Genomic DNA, 25,526 nt, shown 5'->3' with positions numbered 1-25,526 from the left:
ACAGTTTTAAGAGATAAAACTCTTTACATTCGATAATCATGAAAACAAATCTCAGATAACGGTTGACTAGGTAACAATGTGTAATTAGACCAAAGGTTCATTTTGGCCGGAGTTCTCCTTTAATGCTAAAACTCAATTAGGAAATATATATTTTTACACAGAACTTGACAAATCCGAATATAAAACATACCTGGGACAAACACGACCAAAAGCTGGTTAGCGTGCAGTGCATCACGTTGCTTAGATGTCTTAAAGGAAATAAACAGAGATTCGGAGTTGACAAGAAGGTTAACACAGACACACTGCATTTTATCATCGCAAATAACACATTGACTCGACTGACAGAACTAGGAACTGACAGACAAATGAAGTAAACTTGTGTGTAGTATAAAAGTCCAACTTTGCACTTGAAAACAATCTAAACTCCGTTTTTATGAGGCAGCGCTTATTGATGCGACTTATCAGCAGCGAGAGATGTGAGACTCTGCTGGTGGTGAAGTAGCTCCGTCCGCAATATCACGCACGCAAATGCGAGTGACTCATCAGCCAATGTCGAGTTTTCCCAATTAATGCATGAATTTAACAACATTATTTAAACTCTGTTAGATATATATACCCAAATTGACCATTGACCCATCTATCAAAAACATAGCAATCACTCAAAACACCTGAAATAGCACACCAACCACTCACACTCACAGCACATTAAAACATAGCAATGCATAAATGTGATCAAACTCAATGCTAAATCTCTAACTCTAAATCACTCACAAAATGCAGAAGTAGGCAAACTACATGAGAATTATATAAACTTCAGACCATCAAATTGTTTGAAACTTGCAGGCAAAGCCTTAAAAATGCAGAGTTTAGATTGATGAACTTTAATTTATTTGTTTAAATACGCATTCAATTCAACGTTCTCCCTTTTGTTAGTAGTTTTCATATTTTTGTTGCCTATTTTACAGAAACTTGGGTCTATCTGTATGCCTAGCAGCCAGTTGACATTGGGAAAATCTGAGAGTAGTTGCCTTTAGATGCTTTCAGACAACAGATTTTTAAATTTGACATATTCCTACACTTTTAAAATGTGCTTATTTGTTGTTCTTGTTCATATGTATCCTCATGTTTAATACCTAATGTCTATGTATTTCAGTGTTCTGGGTGATATAGTCATATGAAGTATGTTAGTGTTTCTTTAAGCAGTTTTATATTCATGCTCATAATTCACATCCAGTCATCCATGAAACTCACTTTTAATGAAGAGATGCTTTTAGAGACACACAATACATTATGCTAATTAACACGTGGTGACCTATAAATTCTCTATTATAATGTTATATGTTAGAGTCTGAATCTGAACAAAAGGATAAATTCATTGCATTCATTTTTGGGGCACGTTCAGCAACACCCAATCTAGTCATTCTAGTTCAGAAGAGCTATACAGATTTAGACATTTCTTTCACTGAATTTCAGTTTACTACATGTATTTGACAAAAAAAAAACAGTTTAGAATCATATGGGCACTAAAAATAGAGAATTTCTTTCTCTAAATTAAGCTTGAATGGCCATATTAGGACCTACCCCATTTTGTACGTCAGTGTTGCTGTAGCCATCACTTGAGGGCATCATGGGAAATGAGGTTAGCCTTTCAACTGCTGTGTGTTAGGACAAACAAACCTGAACAATCAACCATCAGTCTGAATGTTAAACAGGCTGGAAAAAAAAATCAGTGCCAGGCATTTGACGCGAGAATAGTGCGAAGGTTAGTGAACCTCAGCAGATTTGACTGCTTAAAATATAAACTTAAAAATATCTTTATGTGATAAACAAAGCTTATCAAGCTATGAAGGAAATGCAAAGAAATGCTTTTGATTCGGACCATGACGCTGAAAGGGGTCCCGAGGAGCGCCGGAGACTTCAGGAGAACATTCGACAGTGGAATTCCACCCGACTCAGCCTGTTTGAGATCACTGATCCTGATGAGGTGAACACTTTTTTTCCCTAATGTTAGAACTACTGTACAATTGTACACTTTCAAACTATTCCGAAGTATTTATTGGGTTATTTAAATCCTATTAAGTTCCCCCCTAAATTTCAGTTGGAAAAAGAGGCAAAGAAAAATGCATGTGATCAGATAATTTGGCCTTTGAAGAATTTGATGAATCATACTGCGATCTTTGACTTTTGGTTGGAAATTTTGGTGTCTTGGTAAATCTGAGCACATTTTGAGAAAGAGTTAATATATCTCCAGACAGTCGAGATAAGAGATTGCAGGGGACTTTTTCTTAGGAAAGAAATGTGAGAAGTAGGAGAGTTAACTCTCCTGGAGAAAACTCTCCATGTGTTTTTCATTTAATCTCATTGCTGGCTAGTTTGATTACAGTATTTCTGTGTTCACAATTTAATAAACTTGCATCTTTTTTATTCTTTAGGACTCTGTATTCCATGGAGTTGTTCGTTTCTACCTCCAAGACCATATTTCAGGGAACTGTGCCACCAAATGCATTTGTATCTCAAGCTCTACTACCACAAAAGAGGTCATTGAAACCCTGCTGGAGAAGTTTCAGTGTGATGAGGCACTAAATCCTTTCCCATATTCATTATTTGAGGTCTTAAAAAATCAAGGTGAAAGCAGGAATTTAACTCTTGTTTTGAGACATTACATGTTCTTGCCAGTCACTTAATGTTCTGTGTTTTTGCCATTTAGAGGATAGACAACTGGACCTTTCAGAAAAGCCCTTGGTGGTTCACCTCAACTGGAGTAAAGATACAGATGGCCGATTTGTCTTGAGGAATGACACTTCTGTAACTTCACAGGTGTGTGACATCACTGTCATTCTACTAAATCAAATATGCAAGTTAAATTAGTTGGTAACATTTTATAATACAGTTTCATTTGTTAACATTAGTTAACATGAATTAACAATGATTCTAAAACACTTTAAACATAGGTAATGTTAATTTCAACATTTGCTAATATATTATTAAAAAAATCTATCTGTTGACATACCTGAGCTGACATTTAAAAAAATAATGTTAACCAAGATTAATAAATACTGTAACCCTCTTATTTTAGTTAATGTATTAACTAATAGGATCTTATTCTAAGTGTTTTTATTGTAAGGATTTTGGAGTGAATTAAAAACTTTTTTTTTAGAATGGCTGTCTGGAAAATAAGGAAAAAGTTGGGGTAATCGAGATTTTTAAAAGGACATTATCAAGGAAAGAGAAGAGTAAAAAGAAAGAGACGAAAAAAGAAGTTTCTCGCAGTCACATGCTGAAGAACGATGTCTCTGAAAGTAAAACGAACAGGTAGGAAATCTTTTTTTTCTTCTTCACCATAGCATGACAATCTTAACGTAAAAGATTTTTTGTGATAAATGCTTGAGGTGGAGTGGTATTACTTAAAAATTAACCTTATCATAAAACTATAGTATATAAAAAATGATATACAGTACTTCAAGTTTATTGTGACTTGAACTGTTTAAACTATATAAAAAATAAAACAAACAGGCATCTTATTGAGCGTGTGCAAATATCCATATTATAGCAAAGGTTTTGTAGACACCAATGGAAATGTCACAACTTTTATGTTACTTTAATGTGATCAGTTGGTTGAACCCTGAAAAGCTAGTGAATTTAATGAAAAGTAAAAAATGTATATTAGAAAAATATATACAAAACACTTTGTGAACGAAAAAGATTCTCAAAAACCCTTATTACCAGCAAATTTAAAAAGCTAAATCTATATTAAGGTGTTTGTGCCTATAATAAAGCTTAATACAATACATTAACAATATAATTAAAATGTCACCTTAAGATGCTTATGGTATAGGTCAAGGTGATATAAAATCATAATAAGTGTTTATAAAATCTATTTACTGTTTGGTGTGTTTTTTTTTTTATGTTTGCCATTTGCTGAAATCAGTAAATCCTTCCAAACTCTGTTTTAAGCATATCCCTGTTAAAGCAACATTCATTATCCCCCAAAAATTGTATATTTTCCCTTTTCATTACAGCGAAACACAAGTCTACTTGAAAGTGAAATGGAATCTCCCAATCAGCATTTCTTTAAAGGAAAAAGGTACATTTGTTTATCCTGGCACAATAAAATAACTCAGTCTGCACAAATACACAATTCTCTGTACTGCTCTTAAGTCATTTGCATGTATCGTCATTGATTTCTGTTTCAGATGAGGATTGTTTCTTGCGTGCTGTGATAAATGACATCAACAGCTCCACGATTCACTTTAAGCTCTCGCCTGCATATGTGTTTTATCTGGTTGGGCGATTTTTAACCAGCCAACCCGGGCAGAAGAATAAACCTCAACAACAGACTGAACAGAGACTCTGCATTATATTTGACAAGATTGTGAGCTTGATTCAAGACATCATTGAGGTAGATTCAAAAATCTATTATTGAAAAATGTCCATTTCCATGACTTCAAGATCAAATTCCCTGATAATTTCCATGATTGTGTCTGTGATTCCCGTTTAGAAACAGAGGAACATCGCAGTGGCTCTTGCCTTCTGGATGGCCAACGCATCTGAGCTCCTGAACTTTGTCAGACGGGACAGAGATCTGTGTCCCATCACACTCCAGGCTCAAAACACTCTTGCTCAACTTGTGCAACAGGCTTTCAGGTATGATAAAAGTGACGTTTGCAGCGAGGGCGATGTATTTTGACCGTTTAATTAAGCGTTAATGTTTCCTCAGGTACCTGTCACATTGGCTTCAGGTTGATCTTGAAAACCACTTGCCTGCATTCTTTGCTGATGTAAAAAAGGAAACAGCTCAGGCAACTGAAATGGGTAGGCCTACATTCTTATTTATCTCTTTTTTCCAATGCAGTTTAATTCAAGTTTATCCGTATAGAGCATTTCACAATTCATATTGTATCAAAAGCAGCTTCACGGAAAATGCATTTTACAATCAGAAAGTATTGTGGTTAGTTAACAACATGTTATTCAGTTGAAGAATACACAAGAAACAGGTTTGGAAATGAAACAACAGGGCAATATTTGACCGTTTTGTATGTTGATGTTTGCGTCATCTGAAATATTCACAAAATCTCTTTTGTGTTTTCTGTACATCCTTTCACATAGACGGCATATTTTGAATGCATTTTGTCCATATCAATCTATAATTGTGGTGTCATCTTATTCAGAATTACCCACCGTTAATTGTGAAAACAATTCGGTAGATCACTTTGCATGTCAGTCAAATGGATCAGATTTTGTATGTTGCAAGTTTGGATCCACCCAGCTATCAAAAATATGTTCTAAGAATGTTTTGCTAATGTTCCCATTAAATTTATGAAACGTTATTTCTGAATTTTCCAGTCAAAGCAGCCGAGGCTCACTAACCTTCATGCTATTCTTCCAGTTATTTTGTTATTCCCAGTTTCTTTTTTATGTTTTAAATGTTTTTTATGTGAATGTTAGAGAAAATGTTTTCTCTATTTTATTATTTTGCAAGTGAACGTTAATTTTGAATGTTCTCTGAACCATCTACAAAAAGTAGCAAGTAGTAACGTTCAAAAACTTAAGACTGAATCCAACTTAAATGTGTCTGAAAAACCTTCCATAAATGATGAATTGGAAGAACTGTTCATACTGGAAGTTTGTTCATAACTTTGAGAGTTCCTTGTTAGCCAAAGTTCTGAGTTCGTTCCCTGTTAGCTGAGTACCGGTTCAGAGCCCACAAATGATGCTGAACTTTTAGCATTGTGCAGTTGAGCAAAAAACAACCCTCAGTTGCTTCAGATGATAAAACATCTGGATTAAAGATAGTGACATTGCACATGGTATAGCAAATAAAGATTTTGTTCTGTTCTGAATGTTTTTTTTTTTTAGAAGGCGTCTTGAACATTCTCATAAAGACCATGAGTTTGCTCCGAAGGTGTCGGGTCAACCCTGCTCTGAGTATCCAGCTCTTTTCTCAACTTTTTCACTTCATGGGGGCCTGGATCTTGAACCGGTTCACTGGACCGGGATCAAAGCTGTGCTCGAACTACTGGGGCAAAACTCTACGGCAGCGTCTGAGACACATAGAGGCCTGGGCAGAGAGACAAGGGCTGGAGCTGGCTGTTGACTGCCATCTCAGTCGTATAATCCAGGTAGCGTATCTGAAAAAATATGATGAGAAATACAAAACGCAAAATGATGTACACTCTTGAAAATAAAGGTTATTTATTGGCATCTATGGTTTTGTGAAGAACGTTTAACATCCTTGGGACCTTTCCCAGGTTCTTTATACACTCTACGCTCCGTGCCTCTGCTATCCATCTCTCTCTCCTTCACTGAATTAGTTCGGAGCGTCGTGTTGTTGTTTTTTTACCCAGATATATAAGGGCTGTGCATATATCAGCCGCCTGGCTACAGCATGTGAACCGTCAATGCAGGGCTCCAGACTAACTTTTCCACGAGGGAGTGAGAGCAAGACAACGCTTAGTTTGGAGACAGTGAAGTCTTGTTTACACTTTTCAAAACTGACTTTTGCCTGGCTCCGAGAGAGGGAGTGCGCGCGCGCAACCGGCTCTCTCTTTCTGCTCGTAACTCGTTCTTTCAAACTGTCACAAGCGCAGCAGTTCATCTACATTACTCACCAATCAAATAAGACTTTGGCGGGACAAAAATGTGATTGAACGAATAACACACGGATTTAAAACGCATACAATTTTCCCCCTTTTTGACCATAGACAGTATACGTTTTTGACAGCTTTTGACACACAACATGGCGGCGTGCCGCAGAGGATAATGGGTAATTTGAGAAATGGAAACCCATCTATACACTCTTAGAAATAAATGTTTTCAAATGTTTTTTCCCCCCACAATGATGCCATCAAATAACCATTTTTGGTTATTTGGTGCATCATATTTGGTTATCAAATATGATGCAGGGTGGTGTTTTTAAAATGTTCTTCGCACTAAAAATAAAAATGGTCCTTTTAAAGGGATAGTTTACACTAAAATTAAATGTAAGTCATGCATTACTTATCCTGGTGTTGTTCAAATTCCGTATGCCCTTCTTTCATTTATGGACCACAAGAGGATTTTTTTTCCATATAATGTCCATATAATGGCAGTGAATAGCGACCAGCATCAAGCTTTTTTTAAAAATGCAAAAGTATCACAGAATGATCCCATGTGACATGTGCCGTACATCACAACTTGTGTGCATTTTCTGGATGATACGGAGTGAACTGCGATACTAATAGAGTCTTACAAAATGGCACACCATGCAGCCGTACACAGACCACAGGCCAAGGTCAATTTAGTTAAATAATACATAAAATTTCACCAATGTTTTTCACCAAACCCTATCGTTTACTCCCAGAACACTTGGAATATACAGCGCGTATCTCAAGGGATCATTCTGTGATACTTTTGCATCTTTTTAAAAAAGCTTAATGCTGGTCACTATTCACTGACATTATATGGAGGAGCACGAATGGGACATTTTTTTTAAATTCTCCTTTTGTGGTCTATAAAAGAAAGAAGGGCATACAGCATTAAAACAACACCAGGGTGAGTAAAAGATTACTTAAAGGGATAGTTCACCTCATGATTTACTCTTCCTCGAGCCATCCTCAGTGTATATAACATTCTTCTTTCAGACGAATACAATCGGAGTTATATTAAAAAATGACCTGGCTCTTCCAAGATTTATAATGGCAGTGAATGGCCTTTTCTGTTTTGAATCAAAGTCCATCAAAGCGCATCTATTCATGATTAAAGTGCTCCACACGGCTCCAGGGGGTTAATAAAGCACTTCTGAAGCGATGCGTTCGTGTAAGAAAAATATCCATATTTAAAACTTTATAAACTATAATCACTATCTTCCAACAGGCTGTACGCATCGATTTACGGTGAAAGGGTAACCCTTGACCTGACGCACAACGTAATGACGAATGCGGAAGCGCAGAGGATAGAGCAAAACAAAACACTGGTCACGAATTAACAAAGAGAAATGTCGGAGGAGTTTGAGTTTGTTGCCCAGCCTTGTTTGTTTGAACCGCGACAGGCTTCAAAGATTACGCTACTCCTATACATCGTCAAGTGTTACTCTTTTGGCTTAAGTCGACTTGCGTAGGCCATCTGCCGGACGCCCCGGAGCCGTGTGGAGCACTTTTATCACGGATGGATGCACTTTGATGGACTTCAAAACAGAAATGGGACATTCACTGCCATTATAAAGCTTGGAAAAGCCAGGACATTTTGTTTTATAAAACTCCGATTGTATTCGTCTGAAAGAAGAATGTCATATACACTAGGATGGCTTGAGTAAATCATGGGGTAATTTTCATTTTTGGGTGAACTATCCCTTTAATGTTCATTTTAGGGTGAACTGTCCCATTAAAAACAGTTAGCTGAAAAGTTCTTTGGGGAACTAAAATGGCATGGCTGTGAAACCCCCTTTTTGGAACCTTTATTTTTAAGAGTGTTTTTTTTTTTAACTTTATTTAGATCTTTATCAACATCAAAAGATCTGACCCATCCGGGTTATGATAGTTATTTCCTTAAAAATGCTGCTTCTCCTCAGGCGACGATGCTCCTGACCATGACTTCTTACTCCACACGCGACTCCCTGATGATTCAGTCCACATGTTACAAGCTAAACTCCCTGCAGCTAAGAGCACTGATGAGCAAATATCACTACGCCCCAAATCAACCCCACTTTCCACCCGTAAGTGATGGAAAATGATAACTCGCACGAGAATCAAAATAGCTATGCATAATTGTTCTGATGTCCCACTGGAAGGTGATGTCTACGTATAGAGTTTGTCATTCATAGGCACTGATAGAGCGCGTAGCTGCCTTGGCGGAGACCACAACAGATGTTCTGAGAAGAGAGGGAGGAGAAATCCAACTGGAAGAGGAACTAGAGCTTCACCTGCCTTTCCTCCTGCCCGAGGATGGGTATTCATGTGATTCCATGCGTGGCATTCCCAAGGGATTTCAGGAGTTTTTAGAGCCCATCTGTCGCAAAGGTACTATTCAAGACAAGTAGCCTACCTTTATTTAGCACTTTATAGATAGTTTCAAACCAGCTTTACAGCGATAAACAGGAAAATAAGGATTAATGATGCAAACAGAGTTCAATTCTGCTATAAAGCAGCTCTAAAAAAGACAATGAACTGTCCTTAGCTGAATAATTACAGTAGTGTTGATTCAGTTCAACTTGTAACTCAATTCAAAGCAGCTCTGCAGAAAAGAGTGTCATCATCCGGCTCAATTCAGTTAAAGTTTACTTCTCATCCAATGGTGTCGGTGCAGTCAAATCAATAATATTGCTAAAGCATTAAAATGATTTTGTCATAATTTACTCACATTCATGCAGTTCCAAACCCATAAGACTTTGGTTAATCTTTGAAACACAAATTAAGATATTTTTAAGATATGAAACCCGAGAGGTTTTAGTAGTCTTCGTTAATGTTAATTTCAACATTTACAAATCATTTCTTTTTTAAATGCAAAAGTTGTGTATGTTCATTTTGGTAATAATCCACTGTCAACTACCAAACAAATAATAAACATTTGTCTTTTTAACTAATGTTAAAATAAACGCCACAAGAATATCACTCATTCATTGTTACTTTATGTTAGCTATGGCATTAACAAATAAGACCTTATTGTAAAGTTTTACCATAATTTTATGGTAATATAATATAAGAACTTACTATACATTGCATTGTAAAGCTTTTATTTTATCATTAAGATAAACATTTGTATGTACTTCATTTAGTCACACACTCATGTTGTTCCGAATCCAAACCCATAAGACTTTAGTTAGATCTTCTAAATTTTGGTTACCTGGACAAAAATCTCTCATGTTTTGTTAGACTAAGAAGGTCGTAAAGATGTCATAAATTGAATTATGAATCGAGTAGTTTAATCCAAGTCTTGTGAAGAGATAGACACAACCTCTTTATATGATGAACAGATTTAATTTAGGCTTTTATTCACATGTAAACAAAGATACATAGAGTGCATCACATACTGTATGGCAAATATGTTAAATACTCGTGCGTGCTAGAACAAACCTTTCTGGTTTGCATGTTTGAGCTTATGTGTTGTGCTTTATAGATAGTTTCTATAAGGTGTCTATAAGGTGTCTATAAGGTAGATAGTGAGGATTCTATACCTAGATTCTATAAGGTTTCTATAAGATTCACCTAGATTCTATAAGGTGTCTATAAGGTAGATAGTGTGTCAATCAAGGTTTGGTTACCTGGACTTTTAACGGAGGGACAGAAATATTTCAGGTTTCATAAAAAATATTTTAAATTTGTGTTTCAAAGATTAAGGAAAGACTTACAGGTTAGGAACTACATGAGGGTGAGTACATTTTTGGGTGAACTATCCCTATAAAAGTCTTTAAAAAAACAATGGTTAAAAATACATACATATATTAATTATTTTTTAATGGTTATCAAAAACTCATGAACTTGTGACTTTTCTAGGTCTCTGCAAGTTAGTTTCTCATTCCATCTGTGTTGGGACTTGGACCATTTTCTTTGGCCTGTCAGATTGTTCCACAGAGTGTTCAACTTGGGTATGTTGCTCATTTACAGATAAAACATAAATTAAAGTAAACAATTCCTAAAAATTGCAAATAATTGATGAGGTATATGAACCTCGTCCTTATCCATCAAGTACATCTGGACTATGGAGGAGCTGTTGATGCATTTAACTGTTATTCAGTTTAAGCTTACTTAAAGATTTTTTGCATTAACTCTAAAAACATTCTTTATACATGTTATGTTGTCAATATTAGAAACCTGATCCAGTGAAAATAACTCTAAAGAAACCTTTGCATGGTGGGATGGGAGTGAGCATAGTAGCTGCCAAGGTAAGACTAAAGTCAATAAATAGTCATTTTGTAGCAATTTACAATAAGGTTTCATTTGTTAACATTAGTTAAATTAGTTAACAGTTGTGTCTAACATTGGTTAATGCGCTGTCAACTAACAAAACAATGAACACGAGAATAAACCTCATTGGTTCTTACTGAAGCTCAAACGTGCTGCATAACATGAGATTGAACCTCATTGGTTCTTGCTGAAGCTCAAACGTGCTTCGTAACACGAGAATAAACCTCATTGGTTCTTACTTAAGCTCAAACGTGCTTCGTAACATGAGATTGAACCTCATTGGTTCTTGCTGAAGCTCAAACGTGCTGCATAACATGAGATTGAACCTCATTGGTTCTTGCTGAAGCTCAAACGTGCTGCATAACATGAGATTGAACCTCATTGGTTCTTGCTGAAGCTCAAACGTGCTTCGTAACATGAGATTGAACTTTATTGGTTCTTGCTGAAGCTCAAACGTGCTTCGTAACACAAGAATGAACCTCATTGGTTCTTACTGAAGCTCAAACGTGATGCGTAACACGAGAATGAACCTCATTGGTTCTTGCTGAAGTTCAAACCTGCTGCGTAACACGAGATTGAACCTCATTGGTTCTTGCTGAAGCTCAAACGTGCTTCGCATCACGAGAATGAACCTCATTGGTTCTTGCTGAAGCTCAAACGTGCTGCGTAACACGAGAATAAACCTCATTGGTTCTTGCTGAAGCTCAAACGTGCTGCATAACATGAGACTGAACCTCATTGGTTCTTGCTGAAGCTCAAACGTGCTTCGTAACATGAGATTGAACCGCATTGGTTCTTGCTGAAGCTCAAACGTGCTTCGTAACACAAGAATGAACCTCATTGGTTTTTACTGAAGCTCAAACGTGCTGCGTAACACGAGAATGAACCTCATTGGTTCTTGCTGAAGTTCAAACGTGCTGCGTAACACGAGAATGAACCTCATTGGTTCTTGCTGAAGCTCAAACGTGCTTCGTAACATGAGATTGAACCTCATTGGTTCTTGCTGAAGCTCAAACGTGCTGCGTAACACGAGAATGAACCTCATTGGTTCTTACTGAAGCTCAAACGTGCTGCATAACATGAGATTGAACCTCATTGGTTCTTGCTGAAGCTCAAACGTGCTTCGTAACATGAGATTGAACCTCATTGGTTCTTGCTGAAGCTCAAACGTGCTGCGTAACACGAGAATGAACCTCATTGGTTCTTACTGAAGCTCAAACGTGCTGCATAACATGAGATTGAACCTCATTGGTTCTTGCTGAAGCTCAAACGTGCTTCGTAACATGAGATTGAACCTCATTGGTTCTTGCTGAAGCTCAAACGTGCTTCGTAACATGAGATTGAACCTCATTGGTTCTTGCTGAAGCTCAAACGTGCTTCGTAACACGAGAATGAACCTCATTGGTTCTTGCTGAAGCTCAAACGTGCTTCGTCACACGAGAATGAACCTCATTGGTTCTTGCTGAAGCTCAAACGTGCTTCGTAACACGAGAATGAACCTCATTGGTTCTTGCTGAAGCTCAAACGTGCTTCGTAACACGAGAATAAACCTCATTGGTTCTTACTGAAGCTCAAACGTGCTGCGTCACACGAGAATGAACCTCATTGGTTCTTGCTGAAGCTCAAACGTGCTTCGTAACACGAGAATGAACCTCATTGGTTCTTACTGAAGCTCAAACGTGCTGCGTCACACGAGAATGAACCTCATTGGTTCTTGCTGAAGCTCAAACGTGCTGCGTCACACGAGAATGAACCTCATTGGTTCTTGCTGAAGCTCAAACGTGCTTTGTAACACGGGAATGAACCTCATTGGTTCTTGCTGAAGCTCAAACGTGCTTCGGAACATGAGATTGAACCTCATTGGTTCTTGCTGAAGCTCAAACGTGCTTCGTAACATGAGATTGAACCTCATTGGTTCTTGCTGAAGCTCAAACGTGCTTCGTAACACAAGAATGAACCTCATTGGTTCTTACTGAAGCTCAAACGTGCTGCGTAACACGAGAATGAACCTCATTGGTACTTGCTGAAGCTCAAACGTGCTTCGTAACACGAGAAAAAACCTCATTGGTTCTTACTGAAGCTCAAACGTGCTGCATAACATGAGATGGAACCTCATTGGTTCTTGCTGAAGCTCAAACGTGCTTCGTAACATGAGATTGAACCTCATTGGTTCTTGCTGAAGCTCAAACGTGCTTCGTAACACAAGAATGAACCTCATTGGTTCTTACTGAAGCTCAAACGTGCTGCGTAACACGAGAATGAACCTCATTGGTTCTTACTGAAGCTCAAACGTGATGCGTAACACGAGAATGAACCTCATTGGTTCTTGCTGAAGTTCAAACGTGCTGCGTAACACGAGATTGAACCTCATTGGTTCTTGCAGAAGCTCAAACGTGCTTCGTAACACGAGAATGAACCTCATTGGTACTTGCTGAAGCTCAAACGTGCTTCGTAACACAAGAATGAACCTCATTGGTTCTTGCTGAATTTCAAATGTGCTTCGTAACAAGAGATTGAACCTCATTGGTTTTTGCTGAAGCTCAAACGTGCTGCGTAACACGAGAATGAACCTCATTGGTTCTTGCTGAAGCTCAAATGTGCTGCATAACATGAGATTGAACCTCATTGGTTCTTGCTGAAGCTCAAACGTGCTTCGTAACATGAGATTGAACCTCATTGGTTCTTGCTGAAGCTCAAACGTGCTTCGTAACATGAGATTGAACCTCATTGGTTCTTGCTGAAGCTCAAACGTCCTTCGTAACACGAGAATGAACCTCATTGGTTCTTGCTGAAGCTCAAACTTGCTTCGTAACATGAGAATAAACCTCATTGGTTCTTACTGAAGCTCAAACGTGCTGCGTCACACGAGAATGAACCTCATTGGTTCTTGCTGAAGCTCAAACGTGCTTCGTAACATGAGATTGAACCTCATTGGTTCTTGTTGAAGCTCAAACGTGCTTCGTAACACGAGAATGAACCTCATTGGTTCTTGCTGAAGCTCAAACGTGCTGCGTAACACGAGAATGAACCTCATTGGTTCTTTCTGAAGCTCAAACATGCTTCGTAGCATGATAATGAACCTCATTGGTTCTTGCTGAAGCTCAAACGTGCTTTGTAACACGAGAATGAACCTCATTGGTTCTTGCTGAAGTTCAAACGTGCTTCGTAACACGAGAATGAACCTCATTGGTTCTTACTGAAGCTCAAACGTGCTGCGTAACACGAGAATGAACCTCATTGGTTCTTGCTGAAGTTCAAACGTGCTGCATAACACCAGAATGAACCTCATTGGTTCTTGCTGAAGCTCAAACATGCTTCGTAACATGATAATGAACCTCATTGGTTCTTGCTGAAGCTCAAACATGCTGCGTAACACGAGAATGAAGCTCATTGGTTCTTGCTGAAGCTCAAACGTGCTGCGTAAAACGAGAATGAAGCTCATTGGTTCATGCAGAAGCTCAAACGTGCTTCGTAACACGAGAATGAACCTCATTGGTTCTTGCTGAAGTTCAAACGTGCTGCGTAACACGAGAATGAACCTTATTGGTTCTTGCTAAAGTTCAAACATGCTTCGTAACACGAGAATGAATCTCATTGGTTCTTGCTGAAGCTCAAACATGCTTCGTAACATGATAATGAACCTCATTGGTTCTTGCTGAAGCTCAAACATGCTGCGTAACACGAGAATGAAGCTCATTGGTTCTTGCAGAAGCTCAAACGTGCTTCGTAACACGAGAATGAACCTCATTGGTTCTTGCTGAAGTTCAAACGTGCTTCGTAACACGAGAATGAACCTCATTGGTACTTGCTGAAGCTCAAACGTGCTTCGTAACACAAGAATGAACCTCATTGGTTCTTGCTGAAACTCAAATGTGCTTCGTAACAAGAGATTGAACCTCATTGGTTTTTGCTGAAGCTCAAACGTGCTGCGTAACACAAGAATAAACCTCATTGGTTCTTGCTGAAGCTCAAACGTGCTGCATAACATGAGATTGAACCTCATTGGTTCTTGCTGAAGCTCAAACGTGCTTCGTAACATGAGATTGAACCTCATTGGTTCTTGCTGAAGCTCAAACGTGCTTCGTAACACGAGAATGAACCTCATTGGTTCTTGCTGAAGCTCAAACGTGCTTCGTAACATGAGAATAAACCTCATTGGTTCTTACTGAAGCTCAAACGTGCTGCGTCACACGAGAATGAACCTCATTGGTTCTTGCTGAAGCTCAAACGTGCTTCGTAATATGAGATTGAACCTCATTGGTTCTTGTTGAAGCTCAAACGTGCTTCGTAACACGAGAATGAACCTCATTGGTTCTTGCTGAAGCTCAAACGTGCTGCGTAACACGAGAATGAACCTCATTGGTTCTTTCTGAAGCTCAAACATGCTTCGTAACATGATAATGAACCTCATTGGTTCTTGCTGAAGCTCAAACATGCTGCGTAACACGAGAATGAAGCTCATTGGTTCTTGCAGAAGCTCAAACGTGCTTCGTAACACGAGAATGAACCTCATTGGTTCTTGCTGAAGTTCAAACGTGCTTCGTAACACGAGAATGAACCTCATTGGTACTTGCTGAAGCTCAAACGTGCTTCGTAACACAAGAATGAACCTCATTGGTTCTTGCTGAAACTCAAATGTGCTTCGTAACAAGAGATTGAACCTCATTGGTTTTTGCTGAAGCTCAAACGTGCTGCGTAACACAAGAATAAACCTCATTGGTTCTTGCTGAAGCTCAAACGTGCTGCATAACATGAGATTGAACCTCATTGGTTCTTGCTGAAGCTCAAACGTGCTTCGTAACATGAGATTGAACCTCATTGGTTCTTGCTGAAGCTCAAACGTGCTTCGTAACACGAGAATGAACCTCATTGGTTCTTGCTGAAGCTCAAACGTGCTTCGTAACATGAGAATAAACCTCATTGGTTCTTACTGAAGCTCAAACGTGCTGCGTCACACGAGAATGAACCTCATTGGTTCTTGCTGAAGCTCAAACGTGCTTCGTAATATGAGATTGAACCTCATTGGTTCTTGTTGAAGCTCAAACGTGCTTCGTAACACGAGAATGAACCTCATTGGTTCTTGCTGAAGCTCAAACGTGCTGCGTAACACGAGAATGAACCTCATTGGTTCTTTCTGAAGCTCAAACATGCTTCGTAACATGATAATGAACCTCATTGGTTCTTGCTGAAGCTCAAACGTGCTTTGTAACACGAGAATGAACCTCATTGGTTCTTGCTGAAGTTCAAACGTGCTTCGTAACACGAGAATGAACCTCATTGGTTCTTACTGAAGCTCAAACGTGCTGCGTAACACGAGAATGAACCTCATTGGTTCTTGCTGAAGTTCAAACGTGCTGCATAACACCAGAATGAACCTCATTGGTTCTTGCTGAAGCTCAAACATGCTTCGTAACATGATAATGAACCTCATTGGTTCTTGCTGAAGCTCAAACATGCTGCGTAACACGAGAATGAAGCTCATTGGTTCTTGCTGAAGCTCAAACGTGCTGCGTAAAACGAGAATGAAGCTCATTGGTTCATGCAGAAGCTCAAACGTGCTGCGTAACACGAGAATGAACCTCATTGGTTCTTGCTGAAGTTCAAACGTGCTTCGTAACACGAGAATGAACCTCATTGGTTCTTGCAGAAGCTCAAACGTGCTTCGTAACACGAGAATGAACCTCATTGGTTCTTGCTGAAGTTCAAACGTGCTGCGTAACACGAGAATGAACCTTATTGGTTCTTGCTGAAGTTCAAACATGCTTCGTAACACGAGAATGAATCTCATTGGTTCTTGCTGAAATTCAAACATGCTTCGTAACATGATAATGAACCTCATTGGTTCTTGCTGAGGCTCAAACATGCTGCGTAACACGAGAATGAAGCTCATTGGTTCTTGCAGAAGCTCAAACGTGCTTCGTAACACGAGAATGAACCTCATTGGTTCTTGCTGAAGTTCAAACGTGCTGCGTAACACGAGAATGAACCTCATTGGTTCTTTCTGAAGCTCAAACATGGTTCGTAACATGATAATGAACCTCATTGGTTCTTGCTGAAGCTCAAACATGCTTTGTAACACGAGAATGAACCTCATTGGTTCTTGCTGAAGTTCAAACGTGCTTCGTAACACGAGAATGAACCTCATTGGTTCTTACTGAAGCTCAAACGTGCTGCGTAACACGAGAATGAACCTCATTGGTTCTTGCTGAAGTTCAAACGTGCTGCATAACACCAGAATGAACCTCATTGGTTCTTGCTGAAGCTCAAACATGCTTCGTAACATGATAATGAACCTCATTGGTTCTTGCTGAAGCTCAAACGTGCTGCGTAACACGAGAATGAAGCTCATTGGTTCTTGCTGAAGCTCAAACGTGCTGCGTAAAACGAGAATGAAGCTCATTGGTTCATGCAGAAGCTCAAACGTGCTGCGTAACACGAGAATGAACCTCATTGGTTCTTGCTGAAGTTCAAACGTGCTTCGTAACACGAGAATGAACCTCATTGGTTCTTGCAGAAGCTCAAACGTGCTTCGTAACACGAGAATGAACCTCATTGGTTCTTGCTGAAGTTCAAACGTGCTGCGTAACACGAGAATGAACCTTATTGGTTCTTGCTGAAGCTCAAACATGCTTCGTAACACGAGAATGAATCTCATTGGTTCTTGCTGAAGCTCAAACATGCTTCGTAACATGATAATGAACCTCATTGGTTCTTGCTGAAGCTCAAACATGCTGCGTAACACGAGAATGAAGCTCATTGGTTCTTGCAAAAGCTCAAACGTGCTTCGTAACACGAGAATGAACCTCATTGGTTCTTGCTGAAGTTCAAACGTGCTTCGTAACACGAGAATGAACCTCATTGGTTCTTGCTGAAGTTCAAACGTGCTGCGTAACACGAGAATGAACCTCATTGGTTCTTGCTGAAGTTCAAACGTGCTTCGTAACACAAGAATGAACCTCATTGGTTCTTGCTGAAGCTCAAACGTGCTTCGTAACACGAGAATGAACCTCATTGGTTCTTGCTGAAGTTCAAACGTGCTGCATAACACGAGAACAAACCTCATTGGTTCTTGCTGAAGCTCAAACGTGCTTCGTAACACGAGAATGAACCTCATTGGTTCTTGCTGAAGTTCAAACGTGCTTCGAAACACGAGAATGAACCTCATTGGTTCTTGCTGAAGCTCAAACGTGCTGCGTAACACGAGAATGAACCTCATTGGTTCTTGCAGAAGCTCAAACGTGCTTCGTAACACGAGAATGAACCTCATCGGTCCTTGCTGAAGCTCAAACGTGCTTTGTAACACGAGAATGAACCTCATTGGTTCTTGCAGAAGCTCAAACGTGCTTCGTAACACGAGAATGAACCTCATCGGTTCTTGCTGAAGCTTAAACGTGCTTCGTAACACGAGAATGAACCTCATTGGTTCTTGCTGAAGCTCAAACATGCTTCGTAACATGATAATGAACCTCATTGGTTCTTGCTGAAGCTCAAACGTGCTGCATAACACGAGAATGAAGCTCATTGGTTCTTGCAGAAGCTCAAACGTGCTTCGTAACACGAGAATGAACCTCATTGGTTCTTGCTGAAGTTCAAACGTGCTTCGTAACACGAGAATGAACCTCATTGGTTCTTGCTGAAGCTCAAACGTGCTTCGTAACACGAGAATGAACCTCATTGGTTCTTGCTGAAGCTCAAACGTGCTTAACACGAGAATTAACCTCATTGGTTCTTGCACGTCAAGCGAACATGTTTGAGCTTCCATTTATTACAACTGATGTGTGTTGATGAATGCTTATATGTGAATAAAATCCTAAAATTCTATCTGTTCATCGTATAAAGCGATCAAGTCTCTTCAGAAAATTTGGACTAAACCGCTCAATTAATAATATGGATTCGTTTTACAATCTCTTTATGAACGTTAAGAGTCAAAGTGGTAGTTGCGTAGCTGTCTATGAGGAACAGAAAGCTCTCAGATTTCATCAAAATATCTTCATTTGTGTTCTGTATAACATTTATATATATCCTACAGGGGGCTGGACAGGAGAAGCTTGGCATTTTTATCAAATCTGTCGTCCAGGGAGGAGCAGCAAATGTGGTCAGTATCGTTGTGCAAAAATCAAAAGCATGAGCCATAAATGTGCCTATTTGCATCATATTATTTACTATTGAGTTTTGATGAAGGATGGAAGACTGAATCCAGGAGATCAGTTACTGAGTGTGGATGGCAAAAGTCTCATGGGAGTGTCACAGGAAAGGTGAAATAATCAGAATATTACTTAATTATTTAGTGTTATTTAAGACTCTTATGTGTGTATGACAAGGCATGACAAGAACTAATGCACTTTTGTTAGTGAAAACTGGTTTAATAATGATCCTTTTCAGGGCTGCAGAGATAATAATGCACACTGGATCAGTTGTAACGCTGGAAACTCTCAAGTCAGCAGCTGCATATTACGGTTTTGAGGGAGTATTTACCCAGCCGCCACAAACATCATCTAAAGGTAGTAAATATTATGCACATTTAACTACTATGATTATGCATGAACCATTTGAAACACTTCATTCAATTAAAAATCAGTCATGTGAGAGCAATGTTTGTACAGCCAATATATAATCTATGGCTTTTGAATATATGCATGCTTTTGTTTCATGTTTGTTAGATCATGATAATGGTGGACAGTCAAAGCAGAAGTCCAGTGCCTCTGATCTCTGTGACAGTGCCGAACCATCAGATTCTGGTCCATCAAGACCACCAGTAACCTTTAGAAACCAGCACTCAATCAGCAGAGCAAACACAAAACAAAACCAGAAATTGCTCAAGAAGAAACTGGAGTATCGTTCAAATCCCAACCTGACATGTGAGTGTTTATATTTGCACATCATTTTTTGTTTGTTTTGGGGTTGTTAATCTCTATTTCTGTTTCCGTCAGATACGGCTGTTGATCCAGTTCTCCATGAAAAGATAATGCTATCTTTATCCACTGACAATTTAATGGATTCTGTGAGTACCATTGATCTACTATTTGATAGCCTATACTATTATAGTTTTTTTATTATTATTTTGGATTTTATATATACATATATTATATATATGTATTCAGGCGGCGGCATCCTTATATATGTATATGTATGTATGTATATGTTTATTTTATTTCAAATAATATTTGTATGGTATTGGTGTGAGTTTCAGTAATAGTTAATGATAACCCTGGTACAGATACATGTTTTTGTTGTTTTTGCTCTTTTGACCTCACTATCTTATCTCATATATTTCTATATCTCACCCCAGGTGAAACCCAGAAACACTCTTTTAAACACAGACACTTATCACAGAGAATATCTGACCCTGCCAGCATCCAAACTGCACAGCAATAAAGTACCCGGAACCAGAGAAAAACCTCAGCAAATTTCTGCATTCTCCAGGGATCTGCAAAAGATCAGCATTATGGTATTTGTGTGTTGCACTTTTATTGCCATGTTTGATATTTGTGCTTCCATAATCTTTTCATCAGAAGCAAAATAACTGATAACACACACACAAACACACACACACACACACACACACACGTTTGTTTCACTATATTAGTGAGAACATGGCATAGACTTCCATTGATTTCTATATCAGTTTAATTATATTTTCTATGGCCTAACCCAAACCCCTGCCTCTAAACCTAAACCTACCCATCACAGAAACATGTGCAAAACACTGGATTTAAATAAATCTATTTATTGTGTTTTGGCCGATTTTTAAGCCTTTTTAACTAGTAAGAACCAGTAAAATGTCTTTACTAGTCAGTTGTCATAATATTTCACTATATAAAAGTGAGGACATTTGGCCCTTACAAATATACACTCACCTAAAGGATTATTAGGAACACCATACTAAAACTGTGTTTGACCCCCTTTTCGCCTTCATAACTGCCTTAATTCTACGTGGCATTGATTCAACAAGGTGCTGAAAGCATTCTTTAGAAATGTTGGCCCATATTGATAGGATAGCATCTGCAGTTGATGGAGATTTGTGGGATGCACATCCAGGGCACGAAGCTCCCGTTCCACCACATCCCAAATATGCTCTATTGGGTTGAGATCTGGTGACTGTGGGGGCCATTTTAGTACAGTGAACTCATTGTCATGTTCAAGAAACCAATTTAAAATGATTTGAGCTTTGTGACATGGTGCATTATCTTGCTGGAAGTAGCCATCAGAGGATGGGTACATGGTGGCCATAAAGGGATGGACATGGTCAGAAACAATGCTCAGGTAGGCCGTGGCATTTAAACGATGCCCAATTGGCACTAAGGGGCCTAAAGTGTGCCAAGAAAACATCTTCCACACCATTACACCACCACCACCACCAGCCTGCACAGTGGTAACAAGGCATGATGGATCCATGTTCTCATTCTGTTTACGCCAAATTCTGACTCTACCATCTGAATGTCTCAACAGAAATCGAGACTCATCAGACCAGGCAACATTTTTCCAGTCTTCAACTGTCCAATTTTGGTGAGCTCTTGCAAATTGAAGCCTCTTTTTCCTATTTGTAGTGGAGATGAGTGGTACCCGGTGGGGTCTTCTGCTGTTGTAGCCCATCCGCCTCAAGGTTGGGCGTGTTGTGGCTTCACAAATGCTTTGCTGCATACCTCGGTTGTAACGAGTGGTTATATAGTCAAAGAAAACTATCAGCTTGAATCAGTCAGCCCATTCTCCTCTGATCTCAGGCGGGCCCGTCTGGCACCAACAACCATGCCACGCTCAAAATTGCTTAAATCACCTTTCTTTCCCATTCTGACATTCAGTTTGGAGTTCAGGAGATTGTCTTGACCAGGACCACACCCCTAAATGCATTGAAGCAACTGCCATGTGATTGGTTGATTAGATAATTGCATTAATGAGAAATTGAACAGGTGTTCCTAATAATCCTTTAGGTGAGTGTAAGTAAGTAACTTTATATTATAATTGACTATAACTGAAAAAGTTTCTCTCTCTCTCTCTCTCTATATATATATATATATACAAATTCAAATTCTATTGCACCCACATTCACAAAGAATAACTGTTGATTCTCACAGAAACAGGCACATTCTCAAGACAATCTTTGGAGTGTAGAAAAAGGACGCCCTCTTGTGAACAGATCAAGATACTTGAAGAAACAGCAAGAACTGAGCAAATGGAACAGCCTTACAACCATAAGCCCAATGGATTCCAGCTTGTCCAGCATGGGACACAAAAATGGACTCTGGAAGATCCCGACAACCACCCAGTCCGTCCCTCTATCGCAGCCGAAACGAATGGACGTCCCCTACTCGCCACAAGCCAGCAGTCTTTCATTTAGCACATTCCGTCAGCCTGCGGAAACCCAAATTATGTCTCCAGCACACCATCAGTATCAACACCAACATCAGAGCAATGCATCACCATCTCAAAGACCACAGCAGGTCCTCAAGAAAAAAAACGTTGTCTTCCACTCATCTGTGAAGACATCCCAGAATAACACAGCCTCAGAACGTTTAAGTGCTAATCTTGAACAGAAAGTGGTCGAGAAGACTAGTAAACTCGCTACTACAGACCTGCTGGGACAGGAAGTGCAGCAGCTGCAGGCCAAAGTGTGGCGCACCCTGGAGGAGAGTGAACGTCTGCGCAGACTCTCTCTAGAGCTGCGGTTCCAGAGGAGACTAGAGGAGTACCAGCACAACGGGGATGAAGATGAGGATGAGGATGATGAGAGCCATTCCGGGGAAGAACGGAAGACGTTTCAGACAGGAAGGGATGTAGTGGTGAGTTTTACATGTGTACACTGAAACATCACAATAACAAAACCACTTAATTGTCAACCAATTTTAAAATTTCTCTTTGACCACACCAGCAATATAAAACACATATCATGAAACAGAGGTATTACAAATAACACACCACATACCGAGAGACACTTAAACACTAAAACACATTTTATTAATGTCATCCTAGAGTAACTGTGAGAAGAATGAAACTGGGGCTGACCAGCAAAAGGAAGGCCACTTTTCTCAAGAGGACAGTTTGAAAGGTATTGGACAGTATTTCAAAATCAGTCACTGATTAATATTGGTTTAGACTTGATACATTTGTCTGACATTGATTTCTGGAATTGCAGATGGAATCAAACATGAATCTATGGGATATGAAATGAAGTTCTCTTCTAGGTGAGTCTCAACTCTAAATTCCTCACAGCAATTCTGCTTTTTAACTCTCCAAAACAAGGGAGAGTGTCATTTTTGTTGTTTACTTTACTTACTTTATTTTATTTATAAAGCACTTCACAACTGCACCTGCAGACCAAATCAAGTACAATCAGCAGCATAAAAACAAAACTTTACAACTTTAGTCAATATTTCTCAGACTATGTTTATTTTAATGGTAATTTAATGACTGTTGAGTTCAGTTTAACCCCGTAAACCCTGAAATATTAAATAATAGTACAAAAAATCTAATAGTTTGAAGTGGAACAGTTTATTTAACCTTTTTGACAAAATATTTAACTCTAATTTTCCAGCAATCTGTGTTTTCAGCGTTATACGGTAGGGGGCGCTATTACAAATCTTCCGAAAGAGTAGAGAATCTCTGGATCAAAACACCAGAAATCAGGGCTGAAATCGCCCCCTATATCCACTATTTGAGCACTTTTTGAAGGGACAGCTATTTGTAGTGGTGTCTGAAACCATAGTTGACATTGAGTGCACTTATTAAATCCCACATTGTACTGCCCTGTCGAGTGTACAACTGATGTACACTCAACAGCTGTCCGAAATTCGCTCACGCGTTTTAATTCACTCCTTCAAATGAACAGTATTAGTGGACTAACGAAGGGAATAGTGAATGAGGGTTTAAGGTGCCATTTGGTACAGGGCCATAGAAGCTTATATGCACGTTGTAGTCTTTGAAAAAAAAAAAAAAACATTCTGTTCAAAATTTTGCTTTTTTTATTATTAAACTTAACCACATTCAATTGTTTATTAAAAAGAAGAGGATGAATGAACAGAATATTCTGGGGGCCATAAAAGTTAATTTAAAAACTGGCGGTGGCTAGCAAAAATCCTGGCAGGAAATGAGTTTTAAAAAAAGTTTGTATAGCCTATGTTTTTGTTGAGTATCATATTTGATACATCAGGCTTTTATGGCTCATAGTTTTATAGTGAGAATATGGAACTCATACTTGAGGGGAAAAAAATCATTTTACTCAGAGCAAAAATATGCAATCATAAATCAATGTAACGGATCCACTGGAGGCAAGTTGTAGAGAGAACCCAAGTGCAGTTTATTTATAAACATAAGATCAAACATGAATCAAAAACATAAGATCAAACATGAATCAAAAACATGGCGTGGCATGACCTTAGAGCAAAACATAAACGTGGACAAAGCTTACCGTACAGTGGAACAACACTTTACAAAGACACATGGCAAACTGTTTGAGGGCTTAAATACACAGACTAATTACAAGACAAGGGACACCTGTGAACAATGATCAGACAATTAACCAATGACAAGACACATGGCAGGATCACATGACAAGACACGGAAACATGACTATGACATGAACATGAACCAAAACCGTGACAATCAATGAGATCTTTATAACGGTATAATAGACTACTTGCATAAAATGCATATAAATATCAGTTTGTCACTTTATATCTGCCAATAATATGTCTTAGTAAGATGATATTTAAATGCTTAGTTTTATGATCAAAACTCTGTAGTTTTAAAACATAATGCAGTGCAATACAATGATTGAGAGACGAACAAATAAATGTTTTTCAAAAGCCTGATGAATCATATTTGATTCATTTTAACATGATTTTTTGAAAACTGATGTATGTGTAAACTATGTATAATCAAGTTACTTCAGCCCAGTAATTTGTTTTGTCTTAATCTGACATGTATGAAACATGTATGAACATGTATTCTGAGATCCCAGTTCAGTTCTATCTTTATTATATATTGACGGTTGTGTATGTCAATGTGTTTTATTGTGTTTACTTGTTTTTTTTTAATATGATGGACAGAACTCACAAAACAATCTGAATTTAAATAAGAATAATCATCATTTTTAAAATGTCTATTCTAACATAGCCCTTGTGACAAACAATTGAAACAAATGAAACAAAAAGTTATTTACAAGAACCTGTAATATTTCAATGCAATCAGGTGTGTTTTTTATACTCTTACAGTGAAATGGATCACAGAAGCTTCAAAACACAGCGAGCCCCAGAGAATCTGAGCTTTAAGGAGCGTCAGCAGCTGTTTTCTTTGGAAATGGTCACTTCAAGTAAAGTCAAAGTGTCCTGATGAAAAGGCAAACCACTAAGAATTTTTTTTTTTCTGGAGGCTACTTGTCTATCATTCAGACAATCTGGTGTCTTAAAAAATGAACAAGGCTGAATAGTTCATGATTTGTTTCCAGATCCTCCTGAACCGCATGCGAGTTTTAAAATTGTATACACATAAGGTAAACTCATATAAGATAGGCCACTTTTTCATTTCAGTTACTAAAAAGGTGGCATAGTTGATCTAAATTCACCACTGCTTTTCACATAGTGGCACTATGTTATAGAAATATCCTGTAGGAATGTATTAATAGTGGAAATAGCAGGATGTCGTAGTGACTCTCAT

General features: G+C 38.6%; 1 protein-coding gene across 1 annotated transcript; it reads left to right on the top strand.

Annotated features, from left to right (window-relative positions):
* The first annotated feature begins 1,522 nt into the window (after window positions 1–1,522).
* Window positions 1,523–25,202, top strand: LOC130088850 (afadin). Its single transcript, XM_056255826.1, has 23 exons — window positions 1,523–1,984; window positions 2,433–2,625; window positions 2,708–2,817; window positions 3,158–3,312; window positions 4,020–4,084; window positions 4,194–4,399; window positions 4,499–4,644; window positions 4,718–4,812; window positions 5,857–6,119; window positions 8,546–8,689; window positions 8,798–8,993; window positions 10,467–10,558; window positions 10,781–10,855; window positions 18,907–18,972; window positions 19,059–19,132; window positions 19,260–19,378; window positions 19,538–19,735; window positions 19,808–19,878; window positions 20,167–20,325; window positions 21,950–22,654; window positions 22,845–22,920; window positions 23,008–23,056; window positions 25,085–25,202. The coding sequence occupies exons 1-23, from the start codon at window positions 1,844–1,846 to the stop codon at window positions 25,200–25,202; spliced, it is 3,516 nt and encodes a 1,171-aa protein (XP_056111801.1). The 5' UTR covers window positions 1,523–1,843.
* The last annotated feature ends 324 nt before the right edge of the window (window positions 25,203–25,526 follow it).

Source organism: Rhinichthys klamathensis, unplaced genomic scaffold, assembly GCF_029890125.1.
Source record: "Rhinichthys klamathensis goyatoka isolate OS25496 unplaced genomic scaffold, OSU_Roscu_1.1 h1tg000123l_1, whole genome shotgun sequence".
Taxonomy (NCBI): domain Eukaryota; kingdom Metazoa; phylum Chordata; class Actinopteri; order Cypriniformes; family Leuciscidae; genus Rhinichthys; species Rhinichthys klamathensis.
Note: the sequence above shows the minus strand (reverse complement) of the source record. Positions and strands in the feature narration are given on the sequence as shown.

Coding starts and splice junctions, on each gene's coding strand:
- LOC130088850 (XM_056255826.1), top strand. CDS start 1,844: ATGAAGGAAATGCAAAGAAATGCTTTTGATTCGGACCATGACGCTGAA. Junction 18,973..19,058: donor AGGGAGGAGCAGCAAATGTG/GTCAGTATCGTT, acceptor GTTTTGATGAAG/GATGGAAGACTGAATCCAGG. Junction 22,655..22,844: donor AGACAGGAAGGGATGTAGTG/GTGAGTTTTACA, acceptor ATGTCATCCTAG/AGTAACTGTGAGAAGAATGA.